The sequence below is a fragment of the Budorcas taxicolor genome, chromosome 6 (genome assembly GCF_023091745.1).
Source record: "Budorcas taxicolor isolate Tak-1 chromosome 6, Takin1.1, whole genome shotgun sequence".
NCBI lineage: Eukaryota > Metazoa > Chordata > Mammalia > Artiodactyla > Bovidae > Budorcas > Budorcas taxicolor.
The window spans coordinates 103,169,647-103,196,226 of NC_068915.1; the positions used below are offsets into that span (position 1 = coordinate 103,169,647).

The 26,580-nt window shown below is 47.4% G+C and overlaps 1 protein-coding gene across 1 annotated transcript in view; it reads left to right on the plus strand.

Annotated features, from left to right (window-relative positions):
• Positions 1 to 26,423, plus strand: part of C6H4orf50 (chromosome 6 C4orf50 homolog) — a 62,259-nt gene extending 35,836 nt beyond the window's left edge. The window contains exons 7-12 of the mRNA XM_052641787.1: positions 966 to 1,127; positions 9,216 to 9,272; positions 11,407 to 11,589; positions 19,936 to 19,993; positions 21,628 to 21,740; positions 26,178 to 26,423. Coding sequence (XP_052497747.1) covers positions 966 to 1,127; positions 9,216 to 9,272; positions 11,407 to 11,589; positions 19,936 to 19,993; positions 21,628 to 21,740; positions 26,178 to 26,423 — 819 coding nt within the window. The remainder of the gene's footprint in view (positions 1 to 965; positions 1,128 to 9,215; positions 9,273 to 11,406; positions 11,590 to 19,935; positions 19,994 to 21,627; positions 21,741 to 26,177) is intronic.
• Positions 26,424 to 26,580: the final 157 nt, after the last annotated feature.

A 26,580-nucleotide genomic window follows, 5' to 3' on the forward strand; every position in this document is an offset into this window, starting at 1 on the left:
TTGTGTTTCCTGTACTGAAGGCAGAACAGATTCTCTACCCACTGAGCCGTCAGGGAAGCCCTCTGTGTACGTGTGTGTGTATACACATATATACACACATATAAGCCTGCCTATGTGTATGTATTTATATAAATTATTACAAAATAAAAATTTAGAGTCCAGAACCATTGGGGGCAGTAGCATCACCACTATTTGACCACATATCTCAAGGTGATAAATCAGCCTCTCCCTTCTCACTTTCTGCACTCCCAGAAATTCCTTACTTGATGTTCATATGAAACCTGCTCAGGTTTGACCCAAGAACAGTCAGAGGATGTTTTGTACTGATTTAAGAAAAGTGCTTAAGGAAAATGCAGTATCTTCTCTTTCTTAGGAATATATGAAACTTTAGTGTAATAAGCATCTCATAATTGGACGTGAACACTAAATTTCAGTCATCATACTGTGTTTCAGTACAATGGTGATGGGCGTCTATTAAAACAAACTCCGGGATGCCGTGCCATTTGCGTATTTTTCATATGCCAAAATGAGCTTAAGAAATAACACTCTAGAATGTTATTTTGTGATTCCCTGGACCTTCCCCAACTCCCCTACTCAAGAAACTCAGCAAGGCTGCTCACTCGTATGTGTACATGGGTTCAGTTCAGTCACTCAGTCATGTCTGACTCTTTGCGACCCCATGGACTGCAGCACGCCAGGCTCCCCTGTCCATCACCAACTCCCGGAGCTTGCTCAGACTCATGTCCATTGAGTCGGTGACGAAGGACTGGAAATATAAGAAAATAAATGGGTGGGAATGATGTTTATGCTGACTAATAGTGTTTGGAGTGATTTCTATTACTTTGTTTTATAAAATCTGTGGACTATGAGAAACATACAACCAGGAACACAAGAAGGTACTGTCTGTCACAAGGCACATTACTTGGAAGATAACCTAAGAATTGCATTCGACTCCTATTCCTCAGCTCCAGGACCAGGAGGCCTCTGCCTCCGAGGAGGACCTCAGACTGCGTGTCAGACGACTCCATCACCAAGTACTGACCCTGCAGTACCAGCTCCGAGGCCAGGGGTCTGCGCACCGCGAGCTGCAGGCCTCTCGCGAGGAAGAGGAGCATCTCAAGGGCAAGGTAGGCCGGGCCCAAACTTCCTTTCCAGCCTGTAAACTAACGTTCCCTCACTCCGGCAAGACGAGAAAGTAGACGAATTAAGAGCTCACTGGACATTTCTAGCAGTTTGCAAGCATTTATTAGATTTTGAAAGTACAGAGCAGTGTAGGAAAGAAAAACAAGACTTGTAATTCCTCCATCTGGGTAACCTCTACTGGATCTAAAAATAACAAATGTGTGCGTACATAAGTCACTTCAGTCGTGTCCGAGTCTTTGCGACCCCATGGACTGTAGCCCACCAGGCTCCTCTGTTCATGGGATTCTCCAGGCAAGAAGCCTGGAGTGGGATGCCAGCCCTCCTCCAGGAATACATGTATATGGCTTTTTAAAAAGTCAAATGGTATACACGTGTTCCCCATCCTGTGGCAGATTCATCTTGATGTATGGCAAAACCAATACAATATTGTAAAGTAATTAACCTCCAATTTAAAAAAAAAACTCAACATTCAAAAAACAAAACAAAAAAAAGTCAAATGGTACATAAATAAAAGTCTTTTCTCTGTAGGAGGGAAGTGGGTGTGACTATAAAAGCAACAAGAGCAGTCGTTAGAATGGATTGGTACTGTGTCTGTGGGGGTGGAGACACAAGCTTGCGTAGGTGGTAAAATTGTTCATAACTTGGGACACACACACACACATACAGTCACACACACACATATATAGTCACACACACACACTAGAGAGATCCAAGTAAGAATGGTGCCTTGGGATTAGCAGAGGCAAACCATTATATATAGAATGGATAAACAGCAAGGTCCTACAGTATAGCGTGTATGTTGCTCAGTCGCTCAGTCTTGTCTGACTTTTTGCAACCTCATGGACCGTAGTACACCAGGCTCTTCTGTCCTGGGAATTTTCCAGGCAAGAATGCTGGAGTGGGTTGCCATTTTCTCCTCCTCCAGGGGATCTTCCTGGCCCAGGGATCAAACCTGTGTCTCCTGCATTGCAGGCGGATTCTTTACCACTGAGCCACTTGGGAAGCCCTGTACTGTACAAGGAATTACTTTCAATATCCTGTGATAAATCATGATGGAAAAGAATATGAAAAAGAATATGATATACGTGTAACCGGAGAAGGCAACGGCACCCCACTCCAGTACTCTTGCCTGGAAAATCCCGTGGATGGAGGAGCCTAGTGGGTTGCAGTCCATGGGGTTGCGAAGAGATGGGCATGACTGAGCGACTTCACTTTCACGCGTTGGAGAAGGAAATGGCAACCCACTCCAGTGTTCTTGCCTGGAGAATCTCAGGGACAGGGGAGCCTGGCGGGCTGCCATCTATGGGGTCTCACAGAGTCAGACACGACTGAAGCGACTTAGCAGTAGCAGCAGCAGCAGCATAGGTGTAACAGTCACTTTGCTGTACAGCAGAAACCCAAAATTGTAAATCAACTATACTTCAATAAAATAAATTTTAAAAAAGAATGGTACATTGTATCCACATCAATACCTGCTTGTAATATACTATAGTTTTACAGAAAACTTTCCTCCCCGTTAGAGGAAAGCAGGCAAAATATGCAAGAGATCTCTCTGTATTATTACTTTTTTTAAAATTGTACATAACAGAAGCCAACACAATATTGTAAAGCAATTATCCTCCATTAAGAAAAATAAAAAAGGAAAAAAACTGTATATAAACCTAAAATTATCTCAATATTTTAAAAAGGCAGAACAATATGGTCCTTTCTCCCCCTCAACCCCAACCTCTGTGACTTCTATTTTTTCAATCCTATGTACCCACATTTCAATACTTATTTGTGTGCCTCAGTTCAGTTCAGTTCATTTCAGTTGCTCAGTCATGTCTGACTCTTTGCAACCCCATGGACTGTAGCACACCAGGCCACCCTGTCTGTCACCAACTCCCAGAGCCTACTCAAACTCATGTCCATCGAGTCAATGATGCCATCCAACCATCCCATCCTCTGTCATCCCCTTCTCCTCCCACCTTCAATCTTTCCTAGCATCAGGATGTTTTCCAATGAGTCAGCTCTTCGCATGAGGTGGCCAAAATATTGGAGTTTCAGCTTCGGCATCAGCCTGTCCAGTGAATATTCAGGACTGATTTCCTTTAGGATGGACTGGTTGGATCTTCTTGCAGTCCAAGGGACTCTCAAGAATCTTCTCCAACACCACAGTTCAAAAGCATCAATTCTTCGGCACTCAGCTTTTCTTTATAGTCCAACTCTCAGATCCATACATGACTACTGGAAAAACCATAGCTTTGACTAGACGGACCTTTGTTGGCAAAGTAATATCTCTGCTTTTTAATATGCTGTCTAGGTTGGTCATAACTTTTCTTCCAAGGAGCTAGCGTCTTTTAATTTCATGGCTGCAGTCACCATCTGCAGTGATTTTGGAGCCCAAAATAATAAAGTCTGTCACTGTTTCCACTGTTTCCCCATCTATTTGCCATGAAGTGATGGGACCAGATGCCATGATCTTAGTTTTCTGAATGTTGAGTTTTAATGCAACTTTTTCACTCTCCTCTTTCACTTTCATCAAGAGGCTCTTTAGTTCTTTGCTTTCTGCCATAAGGGTGGTGTCATCTGCATCAGTTCAGTTCAGTCTCTCAGTCGTGTCTGACTCTTTGTGACCCCATGAATCACAGCACGCCAGGCCTCCCTGTCCATCACCAACTCCCGGAGTTCACTCAGATTCACGTCCATCGAGTCCGTGATGCCATCCAGCCATCTCATCCTCTGTCGTCCCCTTCTCCTCCTGCCCTCAATCCCTCCCAGCATCAGAGTCTTTTCCAATGAGTCAACTCTTCGCATGAGGTGGCCAAAGTGCTGGAGTTTCAGCTTTACCATCATTCCTTCCAAAGAACACCCAGGGCTGATCTCCCTCAGAATGGACTGGTTGGATCTCCTTGCAGTCCAAGGGACTCTCAAGAGTCTTCTCCAACACCACAGTTCAAAAGCATCAATTCTTCTGCGCTCAGCCTTCTTCACAGTCCAACTCTCACATCCATACATGACTTCTGGAAAAACCATAGCCTTGACTAGACGGACCTTAGTCGGCAAAGTAATGTCTCTGCTTTTGAATATGCTATCTAGGTTGATCATACCTTTTCTTCCAAGGAGTAAGCATCTTTTAATTTCATGGCTGCAGTCACCATCTGCAGTGATTTGGGAGCCCCCCCCAAAAAGAGTCTGCCACTGCTTCCACTGTTTCCCCATCTATTTCCCATGAAGTGATGGAACCAGATGCCATGATCTTCGTTTTCTGAATGTTGAGCTTTAAGCCAACTTTTTCACTCTCCTCTTCACTTTCATCAAGAGGCTTTTTAGTTCCTCTTCACTTTCTGCCTTAAGGGTGGTGTTATCTGCATATCTGAGGTTATTGATACATCTCCCGGCAGTCTTGATTCCAGCTTGTGCTTCCTCCAGCCCAGCGTTTCTCATGATGTACTCTGCATATAAGTTAAATAAGGGTGACAATATATAGCTTGACGTACTCCTTTCCCAATTTGGAACCAGTCTGTTGTTCCATGTCCAGTTCTAACTGTTGCTTCCTGACCTGCATACAGATTTCTCAGGAGGCAGGTCTGGTAGTCTTGTATTCCCATCTCTTGAAGAATTTTCCACAGTTTGTTGTGATCCACACAGTCAAAGGCTTTGGCATAATCAATAAAACAGAAGTAGATGTTTTTGTGGAACTTTCTTGCTTTTTGGATGATCCAGTGGATGTTGGCAATTTGATCTCTGGTTCCTCAGCCTTTTCTAAATCCAGCTTGAACATATGTAATTTCACAGTTCACGAACTGTTGAAGCCTGGCTTGGAGAATTTTGAGCTTTACTTTGCTAGTGTGTGAGATGAGTGCAACTGTGTGGTAATTTGAACATTCTTTGGCATTGCCTTTCTTTGGGATGAAATGAAAACTGACCTTTTCCAGTCCTGTGGCCACTGCTGAGTTTTCATGTACTGAAATCATACCATACAGAAATATTCTGTATCTTGATATTACCATTTAATAAAAAATTTTGGTGATATTTTCAAATCAATACATGCAAATTGAACTACAGTATTTTAAACTCTTGCATATCATTTTTCCAGAGGCCAAACCATAACCTCCTTAATGGAATCTTTGTTTAAGGAAATCTAAATTGTTTCTGTTACTTTGTTCTACAAGCATTTTTATACATCTATCTTAGAGTATGTTTCTGCAACATATGCAAAAGCTAAAATCTTAGTGAAAGAATTACTGTGTCAAAGGCTATATTGACTTTGATCGATAATGGCAAATAGCCCTCCAAAATGGTTATGTCATTTATACTCTCACCAGGAATGAGTGCAATTGTTTGCCCACAACTCGTCACCCTGAATCATATCACACTTTATATTTTTTTTTACAAACTGATGAATGAAAATATACTGTCAACATTTTGATGTGATTGCTGACTCCTTTTAATGCATTCTTTGTATAATCGAATACACTATACGTGGAGTTTTATGTCCTCTATCCATATTGCTTCATAGCCTTTTTGTCCTTTATTTTTTGGACTGTGCAGTAATCTATAGGGTGTTTGTGATTTCTGTTCCCCTACTGTTGGATCTATAGTTATTTCCATTAATTTATATATCATTCTTAGGGGACCCAGGTTCCTTCCCTGATCAGGGAACTAAGATCCTTCAAACGGGTGTAATGTTTAAAGAAAATGAAGTAGGGGGTCAGGGGGAGTTTCTTACATATTCAAGTATGTTTATAAGGAAAAGGGGGCTTCCCAGGTGGCACTAATGGTAAAGAACCTGCCTGCCAGTGTGGGAGACCCAAGAGACATGGGTTCAATCCCTAGGTTGGGAAGATTTCCTGGAAAGGGGCATGGCAACTCACTCCAGTATTCTTGACTGGAGAATCTGTTGGACAGAGGAGCCTGGTGGGTTAAGGTCCATTGGGTTGCAGAGAGTTGGACACAACTGAAGCAACTTAGCACATATATCATTTTTTTTTACAGTAGTTCAGAGAAGTGGGATTACTGGTTCAAAGAGAAGAAATAGTGCTCATCCTAAATATATATTGCAAATTTGCTTTCCATAAAATGCTGGCACCCACTTCCACAGTCAAAGCCGTTCATGGGGGGATATTTTTGATTGTGCCCTCGACCAGTGTGGGAGGTAAGCTGACGTTTTTGTCCTGTCTGTCACTGATGTGTGAAAAATGTAGCTCCAATTATACACGTTAGAACTTTTTTTTTTTTTACCATATCCAATATGTGTTTAAGTCTTTTTTTTTTTCAATTACTTTCATTCTTTTTTGTCTTTCTCTGCTTCAGTTTGGATATTTCTTTATAATCCATCTTTCAGTTATATAATACTCTTCGCTGCTGCTGCTGCTGCTGCTGCTGCTGCTGCTAAGTCGCTTCAGTCGTGTCCGACTCTGTGCGACCCCATAGACGGCAGCCCACAAGGCTCGAATATCCCTGGGATTCTCCAAGCAAGAACACTGGAGTGGGTTGCCATTTGCTTTTCCAATGCATGAAAGTGAAAAGTGAAAGTGAAGTCACTCAGTCATGTCCAACTCTTCGTGACCCCATGGACTGCAGCCTACCAGGCTCCTCCGTCCATGGGATTTTCCAGGCAAGAGTACTGGAGTGGGGTGCCATTGTCTTCTCCGATAATACTCTTTAGGTGATCAAATTTGCTCTTAAACTCATTATTTTTGTTCTTCATTTCAGGTGTTGTATTTTGGAGTCTTAGAATTTCTGTTTGGTTACTTTTGGATAGCTTCCAGTTCTCTGATGAAAGTCTTGTAATATAATTATTAAGTGTTTTAATCACAGTTACTGTCAGATCTGTCTCTGATAGCTTCATTTTACATTCCCACTAGTGATGGATGAAGGTCCCAACTTCACATTCTCACCAGCATTTGCATCTGTCTGTCTTTTAGTTGCTAATCGTCCTAGTGGGTGTGAGGTGCTATGTCATTGTGGTTTTGACTTGCATTTCCTTAATGGCTAATAACCTTGAGCATCTTTTCATGTATTTATGTGCAATTCATGTGTCTTCTTTGGAGAAATGTCCATTCAGATCCTCCCTCCCTCAATTTTGTAATTGGATAGTTTCTTTTTTGTTGTTGAGTTGTGAGAGTTTTTATATATTATAGATACAGGTTTCTTATTAACTATAGGATGTGTGTTTTCTCCCATTCTGTTGTCTTTTTACTTCTCATTTGTTTTTTAATTGCAAATGACCCAGTATAAACGTTAGTCGCTCAGTTGCGTCCGACTCTTTGCGACCCCCATGGACTGTAGCCCACTAGGCTGCTCTGTCCATGAAATTCTTCAGGCTAGAATACTGGAATGGGTTGCCATTCCCTTCTCCATGGGAAGAGAAGGGAATGGCTCACAGCAATATATTCATGCTATTTCTTACACTGAAGTAGAGAGAAGATTTCATCCAAGCCTGAAAATATTATGGTGTGCATTTTGAATAGAAGACAGTCTGCTTGGAGCTGGCATTTTAATCTTTAGATATATTCAGAGAAGTGTGCCAAAATAGATATATGGAAATGTTCATTAAAGTCTTATTTTTAAAGCAAAGAAATAGAAACAATATAAATTTTCATAAACAAAGAATTGGTTAAATAATTTTGTTCCAATCTCATGATTAAATAATATGCAAGATTTTTTAAAAATATGATTGGTTTGTATGTATTAAGGTAGAATAGACACCCCTGATTTTATATTAAATGACAACAGCAAGCTGTAAGAACAAGATGTAAAGCATTTTGTATGATATAGTTTCATCTGTGTGTATACACACATATGGCTTCTGATTATGGGTATGCAGGATTGAAAATAGTATTAGAGGTCAGAAGAGCTTGGGGGAGAGGAAAGAGGACTTTTATCCATCTAGCTTTCTTATAGTGATTACAGAGAAAATCAGAGAGTGAGTGAGAAGGATTCCCAGAACACCCATCTTATTGTAGCTTATGATTTTGTATGTCAGGAATTTCAGGCAGGACTTGGCTGCACAATTCTACTCTGCCGAGCATCAGTGAGGATCACTCAGTGGTATTCAGCTGGGCACCGGGCTAGGCTGGACGGTCCAAGGTGGTTTCATACATGTGCCTGCCTCAGAGAATAATAATGGTTTATATTCATTGAATGTTGGCCAGATAACAGTCCTTGTTCTAAGCGCTTTACAGGAATTGATTCGTAGAATCCTCATCCAATCTTCCCCATTAGGTGGACAGTAATATTACCCCTGGGCTTCCCAGGTGGCACAGTAGTTGAGAATCCACCTGTCACACAGAAGACACTGGTTTGATCCCTCAGTCAGGAATATGCCCTAAGGAAGGAAATGGCAACCCACTCCAGTATTCTTGCCTGGGGAATCCCATGGACAAGAGGAACCTAGCAAGCTAGTGTCCACGGGGTCGCAAAGAGTGCAACACGACTTAGTGACTAAACAACAACAGCATTGCCCCTACTTTACAGATGAGAAAACTGAGGCACAGAAAGACTTGACTTTCGCAAAGTCACAGGACTCAGGACATCTGTCTAGGAAACCTATAGGTTTGACACTGCACCAAAAAACTCTGGCAGCCTCTGCATGGGGAATGGGGAAATCCTTCTTTCTGTTTGCATGCTTGCATGCTCAGCCGTGTCAGACTCTTCAACCCCATGAACTGTAGCATGCCAGGCTCCTCTGCCCGTGGGATTTTCCAGGCAAGAATAACAGATAGGTTGTCATTTCCTCCCCCAGGGGATCTTCCTGACCTAGTGATAGAACCCGTGTCTCCTGCAGCTCCTGCATTGACAGGCCATATCTTTACCACTGAGCTACCTAGGAAGCCCTGCTTCCTGAAGGAAGAGGCAATAGAATGGTTTCGGCACCTGCGGTGTGGCAGAGCTCATACTCTGGTGCTCAGAGAATCCTTCCTCCTCTGTTCTGCTCGAGCAGCTGATGGGAAAGGCCTGTGTTCTCACCACCAGCTACTGGGGGAAAAGAGATGAGAGCCAAGCTCTCTGAGCACAGCTTGCCTGTACACGCAGCAAGCTGTGGAACCCACCACTCAGTGTTATCAAAAATCTTGGTTCTCTTTCAGCTTGATGAACTTCAGAAAAAGCACCATGAAGTGAATTTGGCTGTGACGCCTTTGAAGGTAATACATGTGTGAAATCAGCATGAAATACCTTTTTCAAAACAGAAAAAGAGAGCCTAGTACTGGATTGGCCAAAAAGTTTGTTCGGATTTTCCTGTACGATGTTATGGAACAATCCAAGCGAACTTTTTGGCCAACCCGATATTTTTCCCATTAGGAACTAGTGCATGTCTGTTGTATAAAAACACTGGAAAGAAGAAGAAAGAGAAACACAGCACCCCAGGTTCCCTTCTGAATCTAGCGTCTTCATGTATTTTATTTTAGTGTATTTTACATGTGTCTGAGACCCTACTCTACCTGCGTAGGTATGTCTGTGCCACGTGGGTCTTTACCAGCCTTTGAAGCTGCCGTTCTTGCCAGATCTAAAGCAGGAGACTGCAGTTCATAAAGCCTCCAGACCCTGCGGGTGTTCAAATCCCTCTGTCCAGTCTCCTTGCCTCTCTCGCTCCCTGCCTGTCTCTTTTGCATTATCCCACATAGGCACCATGCTGCACTTTTTTTTTCCTTAGAAAAGTTTTCTCCATACATCTAGACATTTCTTGAGGACACATTCCCAGATAAGGCATTATGGATTCATAGGGTTCAATATGCTAGTTGAAGATGTAGTTTGGGTGAGATGACACGTGCAAGCTCACACATGGCACTTGGACTTGGGCAGTACCAAGTCCCTGGAGGGACTGTCCATTTTTCCCACTCTCTAGGCAAGGTGGGCCGGAAGGGGCCCTGGGCTGGGAATTAGAAGGACATAGTTGAGCCCCCAGACCCTACTAACTTTGCCGAATCCCACCCCCTCTGAAATAATAGTGATACCCTTTGGCCTGCTCTCACAGCTTCTTCTGACCCTCAGTGAATACGGCGTTGATGGAAAAGTAGAGTGCAAACTGTAATGCTCTTGAAAATGGGAGGTGTTCTTGCTTCTCTGTTGTTTTCGTCATTTGCTGTGTACCAGCAGTACTGGGCACTGGGGCATCACTGCCTAGAAACTGATGTGCAAGGGTCCCAGACCCTCTGGGCTGGGCTTGGAAGGGAGTTCTGGCAGGAAGGGGTCACCATGTCCTCCGATGGAACAGCTCCTCCAAATGTGCACAGAAGCGGGAGGTCATTTCACGGCCAGAGGGTCACACACTCACATCACCCACGTAACAGATCTCTCCTGTGCAGAGCCATGGAATGAGGACAGTGCAGGGAATCCAGGAGCGTGTCAGCCTTGCCCTTAAGGAGCCCCCAGGGTATGGAGGAGACAGGACCACAGACGTAAAGATTTACTCCTGGGACAGTAGGAGCCAGGAGCCTGGGCACAGAGGGACCCAAGTTCTGAGCATGAGGGGGACCTGCCCAGGGAGGCACTGCCCAGGCTGGCCTCTGAACAGATCTGCACAAGGTTTTCCTGGGCTCAGGACATGTCGGAGCCACAGAGGAGGAGTGAGGAAGTTCTGGGGTGTCAGGGGTGGGGAGTGGGTCAGTGTGTCTGGAACACGAGGCATGAGAAAGAGGGTCATCGTTGTGATGGGGCTGGAGAGGCATGGTTCGACCTTTCATGCGTGGGCACCTGCCTGGGCCGGCCGGTGTGCATGCTTTGTCTGTATCGTCTCCTTCTGTCTTGGTGTGGCGACAGTGCCCATTGTACAGATGAGCAAGTCACGGGGTAGAGAGGAGCTTGGTCTCATAGCTGGTTGGTGGAGGGGCTGAAGACCCATCCAGAAGGCATCCAGAAGGGGAGGGGCAGTAGTGTGGCCCGTTGTTTTCAAAGCTGCCTCTGGCTTCTGTGTGAAGGGAGGGATGGCCGGAAGGAGGCTGAGCTAAGACAGGGGTGTGTGTGTGTTAGTTGCTCAGTCGTGTCTGACTCTTTGTAACCCCGTGGACTGTAGCCCGCCAGGCTCTTCCGTCCATGGCATTCTCCCGGCAAGAATACTGGAGTGGGTTGCCATTCCCTTCTCCAGGGGATTTTCCAACCCAGCGATTGAATCTGGGTCTTCCCTATTGCAGGCAGACTCTTTACCAGCTGAGCCACCCGGAGTTTGAGGGAAGCAAAACCTGGAGCCAGTGCCCCGCCCCTCCTGCTCAGCCGCCCCATCCCCATAGGAGCCCGGCATCCGTGGACCCACCAGCTGTGTCTTCACTCCCACCCTTTCAGGCCAAGCTGGCTTCCCTGGTCCACAAGTGCTGGGAGAGGAACCACCTGATCACACACCTGCTTCAGGAGCTGCGCAGACACGGGGAGGACAACCACCTGCTCTCCCGGATAGCGCAGAACATGGTGAACGACGTGGCGCTGGCCGAGTACACAGCCACCTTCCTGGCTCCGAGGGTCCCAGAGGTAGGGTCCCACAGACTGCCCTGCCCCTCTTCCTGTAGGGACTGTGGGCTCATGCACCTGCCTGTCCACCTCCTGACCTGCCCACCTCCTGACCTGCCCTGTCATCCACCTGCCCTGACCTCCCTCCTTCTGTCCGCTGACCTTGCCTGGAACACGGCTCCTCCGTGCCAGCGCCTCTGCTCAGGGCTGGCATACGGATGTGATCCAGTTATCCTTAACCTTAGAAAGTCTCATGACATGGTGCGGGAGACAGACACAGAAACCGTGACTTTAATTCAGCGTCATACAAGTTCTGTCTCATCAGACATTTCTTTCATGGGTGCCCCAGGACCTTAGCACTTGCCGCTTCCTCTGGCAGGATTCCTGTCTGCCCTGCAGCCTCCCGTCTGTCCTTCAGGGCCCAGTTCAGGTGTGGCCTTGCTCAGGAGCCAGCCTTGAATCCTACATGGCACGTGGGCAAGACCGATGCGGCAAGTTAGAGGAATTTCCCCCTACTGTTAGAAGACTTTTATGAGCCTCTCTGTTGGGGCCAGAGCTGCTCCCTAACCATTTCTGTCTCTCTAGTCCCAGGCACAGAACTGCTCAGGGAATAGCTGTTGAATGAATGAAGTCACGAACTAAATGAATGAGAATCTCCCCTTTCAATGGTCGATGAAAGAGGAGACTGAGGCTCAGAGAGGTTGGGAGACTCACTCACACGCCAGCACACACACATACACACACTCGTCGGGCACACAACCCCATTCCTGGGGACCAGCTAGCAGCACCCCTACCAAACTAGCTCAGTTCCTGATTGTGGAAAGGGGAAATGCAGCTGCTGCTATGGATATAGCCGGCCCTGTCCTCCACCACCTCCCCGGGGCTCTGCAGTCAGAAGGGCCTGCTTTTGATAGTGTAGCCCTACGTCTGCATCTCCCTGATGGCCTTCCCAGCCCAGCCTCTGCAGGCCAATCCTCTCTGTCCGTTCCTTCCCCTACAGCCTTTAGGGTTTTAGGTGTCCTCTAATCCAAATTGCCACACAGCCATGTGAACACCAGGAGGCCAAGGGACCAAGCAACTTGGTTCAGAGTCAGAATTTGAACCTAGAGCCCCTGACTCCCAGACCAGTGCTCATCCCTCTGCCTGAGGCTTTTAAGCTTCTTCAGAGGCAGAATAGGGGTGGAGAGAGAGGTCGGCATCTTGTTGAGGGGCGTGGCACAGTCCCCATGTCTCAGTTAAGGCAGGACTGAAAGCAGAGTTCCAAGAAAGCTGTTGGATGTGCCAGGGGTCTCCTGGGAGGGAGGCTGGCTGTGGGCTGAGAAGGCCTCATTGCAGTGAACCCTCCCACCCACCCAGGGGCTGTTCTGTCTGGCAGGCTCTGAAACTAGACCCGATTTGTTCACTGGGACCGGACAGACTGACTTACATTGACCAAATTCATAGAGTCTGAGGTATAAACCCGAACACTAACAATCATTTCTCATGCAAGATCAAGCTGTGCACAGGCTGAAATATTGAATGGATGGAAAAACAGTCAGCCCGTTCTCTCCCTGTAGTGAAGTTATCTGGAAAGTCCGGTTCATGGTTCATTGGTTCGTTTGTAAGTCAATCAACATTTGTAGTCAGAAGGTCATTTGGGAGCCTGGGATGAAAACAGAGAGGGTTAGTGGTGTCATCAGCCTGATGCGATCATTTCCTGGAAGGATGTGCTTCTGGGCCTGGACAGGCCTCCCCAGGGGCCAGGGTGTCTCCCCTGTGGATATTCTGAAAGGCCATGGCCAATCATAAACTTATACTCCCTCCTTTTCAGGTGACTTTGAATCTGCTGTGACCCATTTTGCATTATTTTACAAATCAGCTCACCAAATTCAGTTCAGTTCAGTTGTTCAGTCGTGTCTGACTCTTTGCAGCCCCATGGACTGCAGCATGCCAGGCCTCCCTGTCCATCACCAACTCCCGGAGCTTACCCAAACTCATGTCCATCCTGTTGGTGATGCCATCCAACCATCTCATTGTCTGTCGTGCCCTTCTGCTCCCACCTTCAATGTTTCCCAGCATCATGGGCTTTTCCAGTGAGTCTGTTCTTCACATCAGGTGGCCAAAGTAGTGGAGCTTCAGCTTCAACATCAGTCCTTCCAATGAATATTCAGGACTGATTTCCTTTAGGATTAACTGATTGGATCTCTTTGCAGTCCAAGGGACTCTCAAGAGTCTTCTCAAACACCACAGTCCAAAAGCATCAGTTCAATGCTCAGCTTTCTTTGTAGTCCAACTCTCACATCCATACATGACTACTGGAAAAACCATAGCCTTGACTAGACGGACCTTTGTTGGTAAAGTAATGTCTCTGCTTTTTAATCTGCTGTCTAGGTTGGTTATAGTTTTTCTTCTAAGGAGCAGGCATCTTTTAATTTCATGGCTGCAGCTCACCAAGAACACCTCCATTTTCTTGATCTGAGGAATAGCTTACTGTCCCCTCCACAAACCACAAAAGCCTGGCCCTGCCATTTCATTTCACAGATACTTATTGAGCACCTATTGTCACGAGCTGAACATGGTGCTGGGGTCTGGGGAGAAATGATGAATCAGGCCAAAATGTGCACACAGACAAGGAGAGAAATAATCATAAATTACAGCGAGTGTCAAAAAGGAAAAGATGGAGACTGTGTGTGTGCCTTAATTGCTCTGAGCCTTGCTTTGCTCATCTGTAAAATAGGAATATTACATCCTACTTGGTAGAATGAACATGAAGAAGTTGGAGATAACTCATGAAACACCCTGTACAGGGATGTCCCACAGGTAGGAACTTGGTCCTCATGTGAGCAGTTGTCAAGGGGGTGGGCTCGGCCATCCAGGAGCCCTGGGTTCAGATTTTAGCTCTGCCACTGTCTTACTCTGAGGCCTTAGGAGGGAACACTGACATGTGTCACCATGGGGACTTTATGTAACTGACTTAGGGAGTCCTCCTGTGTGGGAGGTGCTGTTATTATCATCCCCCACCTTTCCAGATGGGAAAACTGAGGCTCAAGAAGGTTATGCCCAAAGACACATGTCTACAAGCAGCTGTCTAGCTCAGCCTTTTGTGTGTTCAGTCATTTGCATAAGCAGAGCTGGGGTTTGAACCTGGCCGTGGGTTTCTGTGCAGGGCCACTGCAGGGTGGAAAGGCAGTGTGTATTGGGTGTGGTGTGGGCCTTTGGGGCATGTGGGCAGCAGCAGGGGTCTGGCACGTACAGACCAAGCCCTCAGTGAGTCCATCCCTGTTGTCCCTGCAAGGCCGATCCTTGTGTGCAGATATTAATATGTGACCCCAGGGACTGTGGCCCACTGGGCCCCTCTGTCCATGATATTTCCCAAGCAAGATGCTGGAGTGGGTAGCCATTCCTTTCTCCATGGGATCTTCCTGACCCAGGGTTTGAACTTGGGTCTCCTGCATTGCCGGCAGATTCTTTACCATCTGAGCCTCCAGGGAAGCCCTATATTAATATAAGGCAGTGAAAAATAAACATGATGTATTTAAGAAGCAAAAAGGGCTCCAGGCTGGCTGGAATGAGGGGACTTCCGAGTGGAGAAGTTCTGAGAGGTTGGACAGGAGGTCACGGGCACCTGACTGGCCACAGGAGTGTTTGCACCCAGTTCTTCAGTGAATGGAAGAGGTGCAGCAGTAACTGCTGTGCTTTGGGAGGATGATCCCAGCAGGCCTGTGGGCTCGACTGGGCTGAAGAGTCCCAGGTAGGCCATGGACATGGCAGCCAGATGGCTCAGGCTGCAAATACCCAAGGCCCAGGCAGCCGAGCAGAGCCCTGGGGGTACAGAGACCCTTCGTGATGGTGGCGGCAGCTCCTCCCGCTGGCAGCTGGGCAGGAAGTGGGATTTACTGGTGCTGATTTTCGTTTCAGAGAACACAGATGGAATTCCCAGTGGGGACATTGGGCTTGGGCTCAGAGCCCAGGAGGGCTGCCCGACCGGCTGAGGGGACACTTAACGAACTTGAGGAGGGGGGGCCCGTGCCAGAGCCGAGAGGGCAGATCCTGGGAGCTCTGCGCTCGGGAGTGGGCTCCCGTTAACCACAGCCTCCTGAGGGAAGGCGGGGTATGGGCTACGAGGGGGGCGTCCCATATGGACAGGCTGCTGTTCATTTATTCCTGAGAGTCAGTGATAATGGGAGACTCACAGAGCCTGCCCTGAGCCAGCACTTTCTGTGGTTTATTCACTTCATCCTCCCAACATCCCCCCTCGTCAAGGAGGAGACTGAGCCCCAGCGTCAAAGCTGGTCAAGGTCACACCCGGGGGTGGCAGGCTGGGGTTCAGAGCTGGGGTCCATCTGAGCTCCACCCTTTCAGGAAGAGGGTGGTCCCCCTCCTGCCATAGCATGGCTCAGGGTCAGTGATTGCCTCCCATCAACTTCCTCTTCTCGCCTTGGTTGGGTGGGTGATAGAAATTGAGCCTCAGTGGGCTCAGGCCCCAGGCCCTTTTCTCGGGGCTGCATCTAAAGTGTCTTAGTCTGTTGGGCTCACTTAACAAAAATACCACAGACTGGGTGGCTTAAACAGCAAGCATCTTATTTTTCACAGTCCTGGAGACTGGAAGCTGGGGATCAGCCACATGGTGGGATTCTGGTGGGGGCTCTCTTCCTGGGGTGCAGACGGCTGCCTTCTCACTGTGTCCTCGCATGGTGGACAGAGAAGCCGGCTCTCTAACATCTCTTCTATCAAGAACACTGGTTCCAGCCAGAGGACCCTGTCATCATGATCTGATCACCTCCCCAAGACCCCATCTCCAAATTCCCTCACTTGGGGATTAGGATTTCAGCATGTGAGTTTTCAGGGGGACACAGACATTCAGGGCACAGGACAGCACGTGGGTGGGATGGGGGCGGCCAGCCCTGAGAGCTGCCATCTTCCTGACCTGCCTCATTGTCCAAGCTGCCACTGTCTCCAGGTCAGCCCTGCATCCGACCTGGTCCCCTTACCCAGCTCTGTAGGTTCTCTCGAGCGTTGGTCCTGAAGCAGGGAGTCCCACGAGGCCAGATTGGCTGTCTTTCAGCTGGGAACACTGGGTGTTGGTACCTCCCTGGCTTCAGCTGAGATGGGAGTGCGAGGAGGGCAGGTTCCTTCCATTCTTGGACTCTCAAATGGACATGGGGGTTCTCAGTCCCACCCCATCCTCAAACTGACTTGACTGGGCATGTCTCTGGGCACCTTCAAGGGGCCCCCTTAACTTTTTTCCTGACCCCGAGCCCCAGGACATCTCTTTTTTTCTGGATTTCACCAAGACCTAGGCTGTTGACATTCCCAAGCTAAGAAGGAAACACCATTTTTGTTACTTGTGCTCGGGTGTCATCTGCTTTTGAAGGCAGATGCCTGGGTGCCAAGGGGCGGTGGAGAAAGGGTGCCCTCCGGCCCATGCCCAGTCTCCTGCAGGCTCCAGTGGGGGTGGGGGTGGGGTCAGCTCAGCAAACAGAAGATCCATCAGAGCACTGGATGTCTTAGCCCTGCCTGGCTCCCTGCTGTTTCTGGGACATGAGGTTCCCTGGCCTCTCTGTGGGCATGGAGTTTCCTCTGGCAGATAAAGAAACCCAGACCCTGAAGAATAGCCACCCTGTGGCCCAATGCTCACTCTTCACCTCCTGAAGTAACCTGCTTTTTTAGGCCTGAATAGCACAGGGTAGGGGTTGCTAACCTCTTGTAGGGCTCTGTGAGACCCCCCCTCAAATGCCCATCACGTTGCCATCACAGAAAGATATTCACAGAGGATATAAGGTCAAGCAGAAATTGCTCCACTGGGGGCGGTCAGGGGCTTGGTGTACTAACACCAGAGGGTCGTTGAGACCCCAGCCTTAAAAAGACACATGCAACCAGGGGAGGAAGCTGCTAATTCCACTTCCTCTTGCCCTGCTTTTTCCTCCATTCTCCACGTCCTGGAAACATCTTGCTCTCCTCTGGGCACTGGTCAACAAGATCTATATATGAGCCTTTGGAAATGGAATCTCATCTTGAAAGAAATAGCGAGACTGAGGGCCCTAAACTCCCTTAATTCATTAAATCAATGACCCTAAGACTGGGCCTCCAAGGATCCAGGCAATTAGTTTCTCTTCATCTGCTGCCTTTTATGGAGAAGATCCCCCCAGAAAATTTACCTGGGCAGAGAGGCAGGGTAGCGGAGTGTGTAGGGTGAGGCTTTATCCGTCTGTTACTCTGCGTGGAACATTTAGTAGATGTTTATTCTTATTTGGTTCTGACAAAACCCTGCAAGGGGCATTTTCATGGCTCCACTCTGCAGATGGAGAGGGCAAGACTCAGAGAATTCAACTCACTTGGCCAGGACCATGGAACCAGTAAGCGGCAGAGCCAGGTTCAACCTGAGGTTGCCTGGCTCTGTGCCTCTCCAGGCTGATGGGATAAACGAGAAGCAGGAGAAAGATCAATCTCTGATCACGTACTGAATGCAGTGCCTCTGGAAGTAGTTTAGTGCCTATGAGGCTACTCTGGACACAAAGGCAAGGAAACCTGAAGAAATCTGTGTCTAATAAAACTAACTCCAAACCCAGGTGCAAGCAAAAGCATTCAATTGAAGCATAGCAGTGAGCAGAGAGAAGGAGTCTGATTTGGAAATATAATTCCTGGAGGAGGAAGCACACAAAACTAGGCTTTTAAGGATTTAGATGGATGGTGTGAAGGCCCTCTAGGCTGGGAGAATAGCATGTGCAAAGGCTCTGGGGCGTGAAGGGTCATGGTCCTCGAAGACGCAGAGTTTTAGGAGAGGTAAGTGGAGTGTTCTGAGGGCAGGAAACGCAGTGAGAGAACAGGTGCTGTGCCTGGTGCAGAGGGCTCCCAGTAAGTGGTGGTGTGATTGGATTAGTATCAGAAGATGGTAGGGCCATCATCCATGTCCTTGTATATTTGTCTCTGGATTAGTCAATCCATTTAGAGGAATAGTCAAAGAGCCCAGGTGTCCCAATGCAGCATAGAGGGGCTGTGTGATAGGCAGGTGGCTGAACTCAGCCAAGTGGAGTCAGGGAAGATTTCATAGAGGTGGGGACACTTGGGTTAGTTATTGATGTATGCATAGAAGTACACCAGAGAATGAGAGTGCAGGATCCTCTGGGCAGGAAGGTGGCTGGTGCAGATACTTGGAGGACACAGTGGAAATGGGAGAAGGGAGCTATCACAGCTACACTGCACTCGGGGCCCCTTCCCCACTGGAAAACCCAGAAGGAAGCAAGATCTGGGTTGCTGGTCTGGAATCAACTGTAACCTGCCTGGAAGATCCAGCTGTTGCTCTTGTTGAACCCATTGGGAGCTGCCAGGCTGACCAGCTGAGTTCCTATTGCCACTTCAGCTCTTCCAGAGCCTGTGCACGTGTGGGGAAGAGGAGGACAGTTGGTCCGTGGAGTGGTGCAGGGACTTGGGTCCAGCCTGACCTGGATTCCTGGGTACTGAGTCAGGGGTCACAGGAGCAGCTCAGTGATCGGCTCTCAAGGGGCCAGAAGGACCTTCATGCAGAGAGAGTATTTCTCCTGGAGACTCTGTTGTGTCGCTGCCCTCCTCGCCCTGCCCTGCTCCCCGGCCTTTTTTGTTGTTGGCCAGTTGCCAAGTCATGTCCAACTCTTTGTGACCCCATGGACTGCAGCACGCCAGGCCTCCCTGTCCCTCATTATCTCCCGGACTTTGCCCAGGTTCACGTCCATTGCAATGGGGATGCCATCCAATCAAGTCATCCTATGTCACCCTCTTCTCCTTCTGCCTTCCATCTTTCCCAGCATTAGGGTCTTTTTCAGTGAGTCAGCTCTTCTCATCAAATGGCCAAAATATTGCAGCTTAAGCTTCAGCATCAGTCCTTCCAATGAGTATTCAGGGTTGATTTCCTTTAGGATTGACTGGTTTGATCTCCTTGCAGTCCAAGGGACTCTCAAGAGTCTTCTCCAACACCACAGTTCAAAAGCATCAATTCTTTGGTGCTCAGCCTTCGTTATGGTCCAGCTCTCACATCTGGAGAGACCATAGACCTTTGAGTATACAGACGTGTCAACAAAGTGATATATTTGCTTTTTAACACATTGTCTATGTTTGTAACAGCTTTTAAAACCTATTCATCAGTCTCCACTTGGAGATTCAGTTTGAATAAAGGAAATAGAAGCTTTCCTTACACCTGTATCATTGGGAGCAAATCCTTGGATTCCCCTGGGGGTCCTGGGCAGAGGAGGAAGGGGGCCCTGCCTACACGTTAGCACACACGGGAAACTGGATCTGGCCATAGGATGCACTTTCTGCAGGGGCCAGGGGCTGCTCTTTCCAGTTGTAGTCAAGTGTGGAAGGCTTTTCCTCCCATGTCATGCAGAGTAACTGCTGGGATGTCTTTTCTTCCAGACAAGCCACCACCTGGATATCGAGTCTGAGATGATGGCATTTGTCAGAGGTCAGTGCGATTTTCAATTAGGAAGAGTCTGCATACTCAGACCAGTCCAGGCCAGCAAGACAATCTGACAGGTGGGCCAGGGTGGGGAAACGCCCACGGCCAAGTGCAGACGACTAAAGGAAACCAGAGCCTGCTGTCTTGCACTCTCTCTCCTGCTTGGCTCTGCCTTTTCATTTCACTCTTAAGGAGGACATGTTAGAAAAATACCGCCATACCCAAATGGCCAAATTCTGCAGCCCTGTAGTTTCACTCCTGGAAATTCATCCTGAGTAAATAATTATATGTGTGGAAAAGCTCAGTGGACAGGTGTATACATGCCAGGTTATTTATAACAGTGAAAAACTATTCAGGAAAACTCTGGTATTATTAATTAACTCTTATTTATTAACTATGAGGGGCTTCTCTGGTGGCTCTGTGGTAAAAGAATCCACCTGCAATGCAGGAGACCCAGGTTCGATTCCTGGGTCAGGAAGATCTCCTGGAGAAGGGACTGGCAACCCACTCCAGTATTCTCGCCTGAGAAATTCCATGGACAGAGGAGCCTGATGGGCTACAGACAGTGGGGTCACAAAGAGTCAGACACGACTGAGTGAACATATACACCACTGATACAACTGTAGATGAATATCTGTGAGTGACTGGCAGCTTAGGCTAGAAGATAAACTAAAATGCCAACAATGGTTACTTAGATGGTAACATGGGTGGGATTTTGTTGTTCTATTATTATTAAAAAGAAAAGAATTTCCCTGAGCCTTAGTTTACCAGTGCAGTGGACTGTCAGCCCTGGGGGACGGGGCTTCCTGAGGGTGTATTTAGGGTTATTTTGTTTTAAGATGCTCAATATAAAAGGAAGAAAGTATGGATAATGTTACCTTTAGGCAACTGAGCTGCTCTTGATAACTGCTTGCTTAGAGATTCTTATTACTAGATTCTGTTCTTACCAGCTGTGTGATCTTGGATGAGTTAATTAACCTCTCTGAGCCTGGGACCCTTATCTTTAAAAGGAGGGTAACGTGATCTTTTTCAGATGTGTTAGTGCCTGGTATGTTGCACGGTGTCAACAAATAGGAAGAGAGACCTGGCTTCAGTTTTCAGCTGCTCAGGGTGGACCTCCCCTTCTGCCAACCTCTGTCTGGGTTGGCATCTGTTTTCACAGTTGGAGGCACATCAATTCTAGCTGGTCCTGCTTCTGCCACTAGTTTGTGCAAGTCTCCTCCTTTATCTGGGCTCAGCTTCTTCACCCTTGAAAGAAAGAAGTGTACCAGATTGATGAAGTTACTTATTCACTCTGCATTTCCAAAAGGCTGCTGCATGCCAGACCCCTATCAGTGTTGTAGGGTTTACAAAGATGAGCTGGCTTGCAGAGGTGGTGGTCCTTGTGCTGAAGGAGCTTCTAGCCAGGTAGTAGGTGGTGAAGCAGGCAGGCAGTTTTCGAGGATACCCGAAGACCACGGCAGTACCATCAGAGGGGTGTGGGTGTGGCACTCAATAGAGTTCAAAAGCTCCCTTCAGAAGAGGGACTTTGTCATGGGGTGAAGGATCTGGGAATGAAAGAGAATGAAAAGGCTCAGAGACTTGCTAGTTTTTAGAATAGACTTCTGGATTGAGGTTTGAGTGGGCATATCCTCTTCTCGTTCAGAAACGCCTCCTGAATCCCCAAATGGACAGTGTCCTGCAGAGACCTTTGCATTCGGAGTCCTGGCCTGTTCCTGAGGCTGAGTGGTCAGCATGGACAGCTCAACTGGATTCTTTGAAGGTGAGGAGACATCAGTCAATTAATTTTTTAAAAAAAGTATTGATTTATTTTTCAGTTACTTCGGGTCTTACTGCAGCATGCAGGATCTTTCATTGCAGCACACAGGCTTCTCTGTAGTTGTGGTAAGCAGGCTCCAGAGAGCACAGGGTCAGTGTTTGTGGCACACCATCTTAGTTGCCCAGCATCACGTGGACTCGTAATTTTCCAACCGGGGATTGAACCCATGTCCCCTGCATTGGAAGGCAGATTCTTAACCACTGGACCACCAGGGAAGTCCCAGTCACTTAATTTCTTAAATAAACAGTTTTATTGAAGATAATAGGCTTCCCTGGTGGCTCAGAGGTAATGCACATACAGAAGAGGGTACAACTCAGAAGTATACAGTTCAGTGAATTGCCGTGAAGCGATTTAAGCCATCACCAGGTCAAGAACTAGAAAGTGACCACAAACCACCCCCCTACCCGCCCCGCCCAGGTTCCCTTATGTGTGCGCTTAGTTGCTCAGTCATGTCTGACTCTTTGCAACCCCATGGACTGTAGTCCCCCAGACTCCTCTGTCCATGGGATTCTCCAGGCAAGAATACTGGTGCGTGTTGCCATGCCCTCCTCCAGGGGATCTTTCCAACCCAGGGATCAAACCCAGGTCTCCCACATTACAGGCAGATTCTTTACCATCTGAGCCACCAGCGAAGCCCAAGAACACTGTGAGTAGCTTGTCCCTCCTCCAGGGGGTCTTCCCAACCCAGGAATTAAACCAGGGTCTCCTGCATTGCAGGTGGATTCTTTACCAGCTGAGCTACCAGGTGTCCCTTATAGTCTCTTTTTATTCTGTTTTTTAATTTTCTCTTTTGTTCTGTGTCGGTTATTTTTGTGTGTTCTGTGTCTGGTTATTTTTGTGTGTTCTGTGTCTGGTTATTTTTCATTGAGTGCTAGACATCATGTGTGAAAAAATGTGAAGGCATATTTTGAGAATCTGTTTGATAGTATCTTCATCCAGACAGGGCTTTTTCCATTCTTCACACCAGAACTGATTCAGGGATGAGTTTCATACTTATAAGATTTGTTTGTTCCTTGGTCACTTTTATTCATAGGGCCCAGCCTTTCAGGATTCTAAGCAAAAGCCTCTAATGTTTATCAGTGGCCTTCCCCTAGCCCCTGCCCACCCCATGAGGCTGTCAAAAGCTCTGCTTAGCTTTCTATTAATACTTCTTAGCTGCCACCACCACACACAGGCTCCCCCTTCACTTGGAGGGGAAATACAACCTTCAAATGTGGGCCAGCTACACTTGGTTTCTCTCCTGTCTTGAATTTTAGTCCCATGGATCCTTACGGTCTTTGGGGCTCTCAGATGCTTTCAGGTGGATCTTTTGTTACATTTTGTCCAGCTTTCCTAGTTGCATTTACTCAAGGTTTGGTCCAGAATGTCCAAACCAGAGTCAGGGCTTCCCGGGTGGCACTAGTTAGTAGTAAAGAACCTGCCTGCCAGTGCAGGAGACGTAAGAAACCCAGGTTCGATCCCTGGGTCGAGAAGGTCCCTGGAGGAGGGTGTGGCAACCCACTGCAGTATTCTTGCCTGGAGGATACCATGGACAGAGGAGCCTGATGGGCTACAGTCCTTGGGGTCCCGAAGAGTCAGACGTGACTGAAGCTGACTTAGTAGCACACAGTCAGAGCCAGAGCAGCACTCTGTTTTCCCAGAGAAAACCTATTTTACTTATGAGATTTGAAGCCTGACAGGTCTGAGTTCAAATCTCAGTTGTAATTCAGTGTGACATTGGGCAGATTACTTACTGTGTCTGTAAAATGGGGATAATGACGCCTACTGTTGATATGAGGATAAAATCAGATAAGCAGAGTTGAATATGTGTCTGGAATATAAGAGATGCTCAAGAAAAAAGAATAGCAACCATTACTTAGGAGGAAACTGATCTTATTCTGAGCATTTTATTTCAACCTATGATTATTGTTTTTTTTTCCCGTGGTTTCTCTCCTGCCTTCATGCTATATTAATTTTTTTAATCTAACAAATGGAGCCAATATTTACCTCTCAGGGTCTCTGGGGAAATTCAATGAAATCACGCACATAATGCAATTACCATACTGCCTGACGCAGGAGGTGTTCAATAAGTGACAGCTGTGTTATTGACCGACCTTAAAATTTGTTTGTTTGTTTGTTTTTTCCTGATGACTTTCATTTTGAATTACTTGTCAACAGGCTTATTATCTAATAATGAGAACATCTTTCCAGCTCTGATCTTTTTCTAGGAAAATTACACCTGACTTTTGATCGTAGACCTACCTTATCACAAGCAGGTAGAAGACATTTTAGGCAAAAGGAATGATAAATGCAAAGACAGAGGGGAGAGCAATCCTAAAGCACTGGGGGACTGGCAAGAAATTAAACGAGGCTGAAGCCTGAAGGAGAGGGGAGTCTAGGAGATCGTAATGATGATGTTGATGAGAACAGCCATGAGAAAGAGCCCCGGCCCCTATTTCTCTTTTTAACATTTATGTCTTTATTGTTCCTTTATTTTTGGCTGTGCTGGGTCTTCGTGGCTGCACTCAAGCTTTCTCTAGCTGTGGCGAGCGGGAGCTACTCTCTAATTGCAGTGCGTCGGCTTCTCATTGCAGAGCATGGGTGTTTCAGTGTTTGCAATTGTGGCCCATAGAGCTCTAGAGCATGGGCTCAGTAGTTGTGGTTCACAGGCTTAGTTCCCCCATGGCATGTGGAATCTTCCTGAACCAGGGATCAAATTCATGTCCCCTGCACTGGCAGGCGAATGCTTGACCGCTGGAACCCCAGGGAAGTCCTGCCTTCATTTCTTGACTGCATACTCTGTGCAGTACATCAGCTTATCCAGTACTCACTGCTGCTGCTGCTGCTGCTGCTAAGTTGCTTCAGTCGTGTCCGACTCTGTGCGACCCCATAGACGGCAGCCCACCAGACTCCCCCATCCCTGGGATTCTCCAGGCAAGAACACTGGAGTGGGTTGCCATTTCCTTCTCCAATGCATGAAAGTGAAAAGTGAAAGGGAAGTCGCTCAGTCATGTCCGACTCTTAGCGACCCCATGGACTGCAGCCCACCAGGCTCCTCCATCCATGGGATTTTCCAGGCAAGAGTACTGGAGTGGGGTGCCATTGCCTTCTCCCCGGTACTCACTATAAACCCACAAAACAGATCTCAACATTTGCTCCCCTTCACCTGTGAGTAAAGGTGTAGCACAGAGAGGATAACTAGCCAGGTCACACGGCTGGAGAGCTGGGGTTCCTGCCTGGGCAGCCCGGCTCGCGAGCTGGTGCTCCAGTCATCATGCGTCCAGATTGCGCTGGGCCTTCATTAGAGGGGTTGAAAGTTGTCCCTCCTGCCCTCGTTAAGGTTACAGTCTAGAGTTCAATGTGAGAAAACACCGTCCAATGTCTGCAGTCAGTGATATTGGGCAGAAACCGATAGCCAAGCTTTTGGGAAAGAGTTGGAGCATAAATCGAATGAACGGACCAACCCAGGCGCATCTTAATACTCTTATGGTTCCAGGTTTCCCAGGTGTTCCTCAACCTTCCTCAGAGTTCTCCCCATACCATAGAAGGCCGCTGGATAATTTCCTTTACTGGAATGATCTCAAGGCCACAGGATAGTTTATCGCGAAATGACAGAATGGCTGATGTAAATATCTTTGTTCAATACTGTACATAGTACCAAGCCCATAGGAGGCCTTGTTGAGTGGATTTGGAAAAAGAATGAGGCAGTGGGAGAGGGCTGTTGGGTGATTTCTCTAGAAGGTCACGCTCACACCTCGTCCATCCCCAGCATTGCATTTTGCCCGCAGCCTTGGTTCTGTTCAGTTGTAACAGGCATTGAGCAGAGCTCTCTGCCCTGCAGAAAAATAGATTGCCAGCCGTCTCTCTGGGCCAGCTTTGGGTAAGAGCTTCCCGTAGTGAAAATGAACTCTAAATGACACCAGGGGATTAATGACCTAGAAGCAAAACGGGGTCCTTTTTTGAAGGGCAGTAACTAAATTTGTCACATGTCACAATTATTTTATGGTTGAGCTTAAAGGAAAAAAAACAAAAAAGGGGAAGAAGGAGGTTGGCATCCAGTGGACACTGGCTTCCTTTTAATGAGAAGGTCACCATCTCTTGTCACTGTGAACCACACACAAAATTTACAGAGGACATCACTACAGAGATACCAATGACGGGCTTCCCAGGACTTTAGAGGATCCGGGGTTTGAGCCTTCCCCACCCCCATCTCCGCTTCCATCCATAACTCAGTGCTGATGGCGTGTGCCTTGCTGAAATGTAATAGAAGCTTCCAGGCACAGAAAGTGCTCAATAAATGTTCATTACCATTGCCATCTCTTCCTTGGATAAAATGTGGGGTCAGAGGGGCTTTTACGAACATTAGAATCAGAGACCATTTCATTGTGCTCTTGCCTCCAGCTTCCCCTGCCCTCGGGGCTGATGGCCGATCCTGAAATATGCCAGGCTTCCGTCACCATGGAACCAGGGCTCCCTGTGCAATGTCTGCAAGAAAAAGCCAGAACGTCCTGGCCTGGCCTCCAGTCCGATGACCTCCTGCCGTCTCCCGAGCTCCTGAGCCCTGCACAGATCCTGGCTTTGGACCAAGAGCTTCAGCAAAGCTTCAGCAGCACTTCCCAGGTCAATAAATCACCACTGGCGTTATAAATAGAACTGGACTGTGCACTCTCTGGGGGCCATTTCCTCCACACCATAAATAATTTGAAGCAGAACTTTCAGAGAGCGTTTTAAGAAATTGGTAGCAATCAAACCCCTCATTCTGTGGCAAGTGGCTTTGCCTATGGCTTAAGGAGCTGTGGTGATT